The sequence below is a fragment of the Porites lutea genome, chromosome 9, assembly GCF_958299795.1.
Source record: "Porites lutea chromosome 9, jaPorLute2.1, whole genome shotgun sequence".
NCBI lineage: Eukaryota > Metazoa > Cnidaria > Anthozoa > Scleractinia > Poritidae > Porites > Porites lutea.
Window position 1 is genome coordinate 28,395,981 of NC_133209.1, and position 9,943 is coordinate 28,405,923.

Sequence of the window (9,943 nt, forward strand, 5' to 3'; positions counted from 1 at the left end):
TTTTAGGTGAAAAAATTAGTCTTCCCTTTGATTTTCTGTATTTAAACGAAATCGGTTCAGTTGTTTCCATATATTGTTTGATTTAGTAGTCAGTACTCGGCGCAAAACAATTAACACAGAATAATCCTGTGTCAAGGGATCTAAATTTTTTCCACAACTGAAGTCCGTCATCTGCTGACCTTTATTTTCTTAAAGTTTAAATGATAGATTGCGATGTGTTTCAATGATCGTTTTCGTAATAAACGAGAAAATATGCATGGAAAAATGAAAAGATATCTCAAACATTGGGCATTGCAATTTGTGTGAAGCAGGCTTTTCGTATGAGAAAAGTAGAACAAATTTATTCTATACCATAGCCTTTAATTGTAACAATATTGCGCGTTCGAAATTCCAAACTGAAACCAGAGGTTAAGCGTAATATGTATAAAATAAATTAGATATTTTTTTAAATTTAATGTTCGTGTTTTCTAGTGATGTTTGTGATAGGCAAATGGTCTTCTCGTTGGTTTGCAATTTTAATTTAGAGTTCAATATTTAAACTGACATATTATTATTTAAACTTAACATTAAGCCTCGTCATTATATACGTTTAGTCTGACTTAAAATTACGTTTTCCCTGGGACCAGACGATTGGCCAGAGAGCAAAACTAAGTCCTGTATTTGTACATACAAAAAAAAAAATCTGGTTTGTACCAAAACTTTAATCAGTCAAATTGATGTTTGCTCTGAGTAATCTTTTGTTACTGTAAAAGGCGGAGTTTTTCCGGCAGTTTCTTTGACCGGCTTATTTTTGTCGCTTTCATTGCTAAGACGTTCCTCTAAACGTTATTTATTCAAATTTGGAAGATAAGATAACACAGTATAGCCCTTTATCAAACAAAACAAATTGCGGTCTGATTAAAAAGAGGCACGGAAACGTAAGTTTGATGAACCTCTGGTATATAACGAAGTTCTCGGTATAACTAACGATTTTCTCAACCCCAGGAATAGTAAAATAAAATATAGGAAAAATAATCTCGATATAACGAAGCCTCGATATAGCGAACAAATTTTGCCTTGGTCCTTCGTTATATCGAGGTTTCACTGTACGTCTTTAGTTCCAGTGACGTCACAGCCTTATTCCCGCTGACCCGGCTTTTACGCAATCGGCAAGAACTCTCGGCTGCCTCACGGTACGTCATTGAAATCTGAATTTGTACTCAAAGTTGGCTTTAAGCCTGTGCACAAGAACAAGAAAATTCAACGATGATTTCATTAGTTTTAAAGGTTCTTGTTGTATTTAATTCGTGTAACCAAAGTGGAAGGAAACCATCTAAAGGCGTTAACGATAACATAAAGCATAATCCCTGTAATAATCGTCATGCAGTTACTGTCAAGAATCCATAAACATTCTTTGTATTTTAAAAGTTCCTCATGGCGGAAGGAATCAGTCACGGAAAGCTCAGTAAGCTATGGGTTAAATACAACTGACTTTTAATTAACTTAAAGTTGTACATCCGAGAAAAAAAACCGAGGAGGCAGCAACAATATCAAAGGACTCAACCCGTGCCTAGGGTTAGCTGAATATTCGCAGTAGAAAAAGCTTTCATTTTAACTTATTTTATTTCTTATTATTATTTCAGAATGGCTCTAAAAAGTTTTAGAAAAAATTTCTCCTCTTCTGGAACCCTCTTCTTTAGATGGATTGTAATATTTTTGCTTTGTCAACAGTGTGCAGGTAAGAGGTATTAGATGTAAGAAAAAAATAAGGACAATTCTTCCATTGTAAAATATGAATGAATTGTGATTAAACGCATTACTCTATAACGGTTGGTTATTTATATATATATATATACAGCTATTTCGAAAGGTATTGTGTGTGGTTTTGAGTTCACTAGTTTCAAAGAAATTAATATTTGAAAGACTAGCAAGAGAGGCTGTGGACTTATGTTTGCGAGAGCTAAAGGAAAGCAACAAAAGTAAGTTGACAGCTACGTATACAGTCAGTCAGGAACAGTGTATTGATCATATCCCATATTTTCTTTTCGAATTGTCGCGTGCAGTTTTGCGATAGCTTTCTCGGAATAGCTGTATACATTTTTAAACGTTCTTCCAGCAGTATCTCTTCTTTATTGTCAAGTTGTAACATGCGCGCAGTGTTTAATTCTCTCACGTTTTCACTCCTCCAATCCTTTGCGTAGTGCATGTTGGCGTTTAAAAAGTCTCGCACACAAAAAAACTCTCCTCACAGAGAACTCGATCTAAACTAAATCTAAGCCATACATAGTTCTCTCCCCGTAACGGACTGTTCTTTTTTCCGAAAAAAAAGAAGGTTCAGATAAAAAAAGAGTCAAGCCAACTTTGAGGTCTCTGTCGGATCTTAGTTTATTAGTGGCGAATACATTCCACTTTCCTAACAAGGAATCTCATTCCTTATAAACCTAAAAGGCAACCGGTATGGGAGCGTTCATGTTAGTACCCTAAAATTGTAGTGTGTTCCATAGCGGACGGATGCAATTCGCAACTCTCCAAAGATCCAATGTGCAGAACAATGCACCTATTCAATTCAAATCAATTCAAAGGGATGTAGATAGAGGTTATTCATTTAAAGGTTTCTTTCTTTTTTGATCAGCAATAAAGAACTATAGCAATAACGCGGAGCAACGATTACTGAAGCATCTCTTTACTGAGTACGACAGAGACGGCCATCCAGGCGGAGGAATCAGTGTAAAGGTCTGGATAGGAGCCAAGGTGGTGCGCATCGTAAACATTGTGAGTGGCAGCCACTGTTTAGGTGTTCCCACCTGCCTGCAAATCAATTCTTGTTTGAATTTTTTACCCACTTGGCAAATACTCATCATTCTCTTATGAAGCTACAGCCGAAGCTCTGTTAAGCGGCCATCTCGGGAATTCAAAAACGGGTGGTCGTGAGCTGGTCGCTTACGAGAATGAGCTCTCGTAAGCGATTGCATGGTAAAATAAGAGTAGAGTGAGTTGGGTGGTCGCTTACGAGAGCTTTAGAAACTCATTTGTAATTCATAAAGAAGAAAAAAAAAAGAAATCAATTTTTAATGAGTGTCTGTTTTATCTGATATATACACGGCTAAACTTTACATTTGATTTTTTTTAGACAAAAATAACCCCAAATCTAGATATTAGAACCATTAGCGCAAGACGGTACCGTTTCATTAAAGTGTTGATTTACGTTAATAAGACTCCGAGTGGTCGCTTAGTAAGAATCCGAGTGGTCGCTTACTAGAGCTTAAAAACAAAGAAAAAGTCCAGTTGGGTAATCACAAAAGTGGTTGCAATCGCTTACGGGAGCGGTTGCTTACGAGAGCTTTTCATTTCAAAGTTAAAGTCACAGTTCAAACCGCATTTCACACAGGTGGTCATTAGTCGCTTACCAGAGTGGTGACAAGGACAGCTTCGACTGTGTGATATTAGGAATATTGACAAGTCTGTCTATGTTAGAATTAGAATTAATTCGAATTGAAATTGAGTCCCACGAACCAGGTATGCTTGGAGGACGGAATTCGCTGAAAATTTGAGTCCGATATACAGCATACGTTTAGAGATATTCTAGTTACAAAAAAATTCAAAATTGTTTAAAGAATGTATGCCCCTATTAGAGTTTTTGCCACTCGTCATGGTTCTCCTTTTTTTGCGATTGTTTTTTTCCCATTACGATTGCTTGCAAAGGGCTTAAAAATTGCTTGGAATACCCAGGCTAGCCAACTCTTTTGACCTTTGCTCGTAATGATCGGCTAATTTGAAAATGCGCGTGGGACTGTGTCGGTGTTCTCACAAATTGCACTATGGGAATGTTTTAGGGACGTTATCACCTCAGTTACCGGTTGTTACAAGTGCACAGGGGAATGGGTTAAAATTCGTCCCCAAAAAGCTGTCCCATAGTGCAATTCGATAGCCAAATACAACGTCAAAATGGCTAATAATTTTTTGTACTCTGTTTAATCCCATAATTTTAGGACGAAAAGAACAATGCACTGAAGGCTCAGTGGTGCCCAAAAAGCTGTCCCATAGTGCAACTCGATAGCCACGTACAACGTCAAAATAGCTAATAATTTTTTGTACTCTCTTAATCCCCATAATTGTAGGACGAAAAGAACAATGCACTGCAGGCTCAGTGGTACCGAAAAAGCTGTCCCATAGTGCAATTCGATAGCCACGTACAACGTCAAAATAGCTAATAATTTTTTGTACTCTCTTAATCCCATAATTGTAGGACGAAAAGAACAATGCACTGAAGGCTCAGTGGTGCCCAAAAAGCTGTCCCATAGTGCAACTCGATAGCCACGTACAACGTCAAAATAGCTAATAATTTTTTGTACTCTCTTAATCCCATAATTGTAGGACGAAAAGAACAATGCACTGCAGGCTCAGTGGTGGATGAGACAGGTGGGAGATTAATTTTCATTTGCATGTCAAGAAATTTAAAATTGTGATCCCTGCCACCCTGCACAGCCTGGTCAATTCAGTCCCATAATATAAGCTTAACAAATTTGAACGAATCAAGAATTGTTAAAGAAAAACGGATTCTGCGAAAGCTGCATTTTCTTTTTCGCTACTTTCCTGGTCGGTAAAGGTTTAGGGAATAACACAGCAAACTTTAGCTCATCACAGATCTGAAGCCCCCCTCTAGTGTTTAAGGATGGTTTCAAATTAATTCTATCGTTGAATCAAAATGTTTCTTTGTCTAAGCCTCATGCCTTGACAAATACTACATTTTGTGCTTTATTTTTGAACTGAACTTAAAATTTACCATATCTAATTACTGGTTTTCACATGATGCCATCAAAATTCAAACTAAGCGTTTTTACTTTCATCAAGTATTAGAGCAGTTTAAAGCTAATATTTTTACAAATTTTTACTTTGAAAGGGTTCTTCATTTTGTGATGCAGTACCCTAGAATTTTTAAGGCTTTGCGTGACGCGGTTTTTTAAATGGCGGCCGAGAGAGCTGTCATGTAGATTGGAAAGTAACTTATTTTGAGGGATTTTGCTTTCTAAACACTGATTATATTGGAAAAAGTATTACTTTAATGTTTGAATTAAGAGTTCCTCGAGAGAAGAATTCACGCTTTCGCAGCAAAACTCGGAGGCAGATGTTTCTGTTTCTTGTGTCCGGCAGCCATTATGGTGCCCATTCGGATCTAACATAGCTTCTCCATACAAAGCTCTATAAATTTTGGCCTTTATCCGTTGAAGGTTTTTATATCTATTTTTGATGGTGTGACACTGAAAACCAGCAATATGTTCTACAATCTTTTACACGGATTAAAAACCTTGTACAAATATAATTAATTTTTAGGACTGGAACAATCCAGATCTGACGTGGAACCCAAACGACTTTGGGGGAGTGAAAACTGTTTTCGTGGAGCCGACAAAAGTGTGGGTCCCGGATGTATTGTTGTACAACAAGTACGTATTAACGACAACAAAAATAAATAAAAGTTATGCAACTTGGTTCTTTAGAGGCGTTAAAAATATTGAGGACTTTCGTTGGAGAATCGCAAAAATAAAACGGATTACCAAAAATGTATCATTACATTTTACGTTTCCAGTAGACGGCGCAAATAGTACTGAAATGGTTCGTCTTTCAAAGGTTCGAATTTAGCTTTTTAGTTTACAACATCATAAAGATTACTTAATTTACACCTTTTATTTATTTACACACATCAGAAGGCCCGTTCACTTATAAGAAGACTTTTTTTTTCTATCATTGAGGCTCATGCTCGATTTACGTCAGCCTTGATAGTTGTTTCAGGACTTCATCCACCGTAAACTATCTGCCTGTCGATTAGAAATCTCGATTAAGTTTTTGGTTTTACTACGAGCGTTATAAATTGTAGTGTCCTTTCCAGTGCTGATAAAGACAAGGATATGGCTGGTGGAGTGGAGAAATACAAAACAAAAGTTTCTGTCTCCTTTGATGGCAACAATACCTGGATGGCTCCTGCTATGTTCCAAAGTATCTGTGACATTGATATCCAGTATTTTCCTTTTGATGAGCAAAAATGCCACTTGAAGTTTGCTTCCTGGGCTTATGACGTGTCCAAACTGGATGTTTTTCTGAATAACAAAGAAACGGGTAGGCTGGAAGGAATATACCAGCCATCCAATGAATGGATCCTGTTGAGCGTTGATGCAGAAAGGACCGAGGTAAGTTGGACAGCGACAAATACTGTTTTTACTTGAAACCCAGCTCTTTTGTGTCGGCCATACTACAGTAAATTTGATTAGAGGGATCTAAATTTGAAACTAAGCATCATAAAAAGAGATTGACAGACCAATCCCGGCAATCGTTTCAGTTGGTGCTTTCATTGGTCTTGATTCTCACGCGCCCCTGCCACGAATGCTATTCTGATTAGTGTCCAGCAAAATGCCACACCAGGTACTTGATATATCCTCAAAAACAATCCTTTCCTTACAAGGTATCTACCATTAATCATAACTATAACAAAATTGTCAAATCTGATTGGCTATCAACTGCCCTGATTTCAGTCTTAATTGGACAGTTTAATAGCACAGTATGCGTCATGACTAAGTAATTGGACAGTACGCGCCATCACGCGCGTCCTTAAATGGCTTTTTTTTTTCACTGCTAGCAAAACAAAATTTCGAATTTCTTGTGTTTTGATTTAAAAAGTAACCTATTATATCACAAATTTTGTTAAAGTTATGATCAATTAATTGATAACAGAACTTCGCGTCGTCCAATTCGGTCTGTAATCATACTCGTGATTAAACAAATCGGACTCCCTCTACGCGGTCGTCCAATTTTGTTAATCACTCGTATGATTACAGACCGAATTGGACTCCACTCAGTCCTGTTACCATTACGAATAGTAATTTCACCTGCACAGGGTTCCGGGCTGTTATTGTCTAATCATGAGCCCCTGTTTAATCATGAAGTTAACTATCACACGCTTATCAATCATTTTAGGTGAAGTACCCTTGCTGCACATACCCTTACTCGGAAGTTCTGGTTACACTAAATCTAGAGCGTCGTTCAAGATATTACATCATCAATTTGGTGTTTCCCTGTGCACTTATAGCCTGCATGGTGTTTTTTACTTTCGTGCTGCCACCGGAATGCGGCGAGCGGGTATCCCTGTGTATTACCATCCTCATGGCTATGACTATCTTCCAAGAACTGACATCAACTAAACTACCACCGAGCTCCGATTCCTTCTTCCTTATTGGTGAGTATTGTATGTCGAATCTAATTACGGCTTCGATTGAGATATTGGCGCGCTCGCGAGTGAGAGATACATAAAAATTCCAGTGAGGACTGAACATTACTTTTTCTGTAATTACCTTATTTACTTAATAGGTAACTTCTGATGGCTTGTAGATTAGTATGTTGTTTAAGTCTGTGAATGCGATCCTAAATTATCGGGTTCTCTTGGTGCGTCTATGGATGAAATTCTGAAAAGTGTGAGCAGTAATTTCTTGTGCGGGTACTTTTCAATTCTCATGCTGTTAAATTGAAAACTGGGTGTGGCCATTCAAATGAAAGCTGTGAAAGCTACTGAACAGTATTTAATTACTTGTAGTGCTGTTTATTTTGGTGTGCAATGTTCTTCAACTCTCCTCGACTCATTGCGACTATATAATAAAGAAATCAAACCGCCGCCTTTATGCTCTAAGAAAACTGAAAGCTTGTGGGGTGCAAGATGGGGAGTTGGTGGCTGTGTACTGCTCCCTACTAAGATCTGTTCTAGAGTATGCATCGGTAGTTTTTGCAGATTTACCGCAGTATCTCTGCATGGCTTTAGAAAGAGTGCAAAAGAGAGCCCTACGAATCATCTTTGGTCCTGACTTGAGCTACGAGGACACCCTCGCGCGTGCCGGGCTTCTGTCTCTAGAGGCCAGACGCCACCTGGCGTGCAAGAAATTTGTGACGGAAACTATGCACGGTAGCCCGCTTTACCGCCTAATATCCAGCAGGGTCATCTCGTCACAAACCTCGTATTCACTGAGGTCAGGACCATCATGCCATGTGTTACCCGGCCGAACTGACCGGTTCTCAGAATTCGTGTCAGTTAAATATTCGCCGTATATCGATTGTGTGTAATAATGTGTATGCGATTTCTACCATGTTACTACTTTATTATATTTATGTTTTTATATTTATATATTTATATGTATAACTGAATGTTTGTAAGTCTTTGCCTGACCCTACCTGTAATTCAGAGAAATCTGCGAATGGTGGAAATAAACAAATATTATTATTATTATTATTATTATTATTATTATTATTATTATTATTAACTTCACATAAATTTATCGTGCTTTTTCTCTTTTTTAGGGACATATTACACGGTCGCAATATTTGAGATTGGTATGGCAATTGTAGCAACTTGCATTGTTTTGAACTTCTACTACAGCAAAACAAAAATGCCAGGTTGGGTCAAAACTATTTTGCTCAAAACATTGGCACCTCTTGTCAAAGTGAAAATAAGATCAAGACGATTTTCTACTAAAGACAGCCAAAAATCTACAGACAGTGCGCATGCGCTCGACATAATCCACAACCCCACGTTCGACACCTTCAATCTTTCGGACGGCGGAGTCAGTTGGGGAGGAATTACAGAAGTTTTTGAACAAAACCAGAACGTAGCGATGACGTCAGTGAACCTTAGAAAGGACAGTCTTGGCTCTGACGCAGAGGAAGAAGAAAACACTGAAAACCCTGCCTTAAAAATGAATGGCGTTTCGCACCGAAAGAAAGTGACTAGGCTGAACGAAAAAACTCAAAACAGAGAAACAACTTCAGATGACAAACAGCCGTCATCTCTACAGCAGATGATTGAGTGGCAAGATGAATGGCGGGCTGCTTCAAAAGTTTTGGACCGAGTAATTATTATTTTTTCAATAGTCATCGGTTTTGTCTCCTTTGCTATTATTTTTCTGCAAGCCCCGAAAGTAAGACAACTATTTACTATTTCGTAAAAACGTTGTTCAGAAAGGCATTCACGTGAAAGAATCGAATATAACGAGCTTAAGAAAAGACGACGAAGACGGCAACTAGAACGTCAAAAAAGCAGTTAGATTAGCAAAACAACAACTTTGCACGTGCATCAAGTTTTTTTGTCCTTTTCTTTGCCGTCACTGCACGACTACGACGTAACGTTTTGTGAAGGACGTGAACAAGACAACGACTTTCTTTTTCTTTTTCCAGAACTTCGATACTTCCTTATGCCTGACACCAGACAGAGCTGATACTCAACTGTCATAAGCGAAGTAATTAATTTAAACTTCCAAATAGTAGTCGTTACGAAACCTGATAATAGGTCAATTGCACGATGACGATATTTGACTACAACTACCAGAATTCATTTCGGGTTTGCTTTGTTATTTAAATTTGTCAATCCCGCTGAGGATTAAAGAACAATAGCCTTAATTTGCACAAGAAAACAACAAACTCAAGGATTCTGGTAGTTGTAGTAAAATTACGTAATCGTGCAATTGTCCTATTGTTACTTAATGAGCTGGGATGAAATGTCGAATTTCAGGTACCTGCGCGTTTCGGCGGTAAATCGCTTGGCCACTCGGACTTTTAGGGCCTGTTTACATGGAGTGGGGGACCCCGGTCTAGTGGGGTTGGTTTCTTTTGTTTTCACGCTCTTGGGGACACAAAACAAAAGAAACTTACCCCACTAGACCGGGGTACCCCACTCCATGTAAACAGGGTCTTAGAGAGAAAGAAACAACAACAAAGAGGAGTCTTTCTTTCGATTAAATTTAAATGTCAACATTGACGTGGATAACAGAGAAAGAGCTAGAGCCAGAGATAAAAAAGAAAGGAGACTAATTTTTTTGGAAGAGAAACACGAAAATTTTACAGCGGCGGTGCGAAAATGAAAAATTCTAACGGCCACCAAGGTGAAAATGAGCGGGCAGTGAAAAAAATGCGAACAGAAACACATACGACATTT

General features: G+C 38.2%; 1 protein-coding gene across 1 annotated transcript; it reads left to right on the plus strand.

The window, feature by feature from the left end:
- The first annotated feature begins 1,623 nt into the window (after positions 1-1,623).
- On the plus strand, positions 1,624-9,563 carry LOC140948324 (neuronal acetylcholine receptor subunit alpha-3-like). The gene is made up of 7 exons (XM_073397553.1): positions 1,624-1,717; positions 2,612-2,751; positions 4,354-4,398; positions 5,311-5,420; positions 5,852-6,161; positions 6,946-7,204; positions 8,314-9,563. The coding sequence occupies exons 1-7, from the start codon at positions 1,624-1,626 to the stop codon at positions 8,955-8,957; spliced, it is 1,602 nt and encodes a 533-aa protein (XP_073253654.1). The 3' UTR covers positions 8,958-9,563.
- Positions 9,564-9,943: the final 380 nt, after the last annotated feature.

Coding starts and splice junctions, on each gene's coding strand:
- LOC140948324 (XM_073397553.1), top strand. CDS start 1,624: ATGGCTCTAAAAAGTTTTAGAAAAAATTTCTCCTCTTCTGGAACCCTC. Junction 2,752..4,353: donor TGGTGCGCATCGTAAACATT/GTGAGTGGCAGC, acceptor CCATAATTGTAG/GACGAAAAGAACAATGCACT. Junction 4,399..5,310: donor CTCAGTGGTGGATGAGACAG/GTGGGAGATTAA, acceptor ATTAATTTTTAG/GACTGGAACAATCCAGATCT.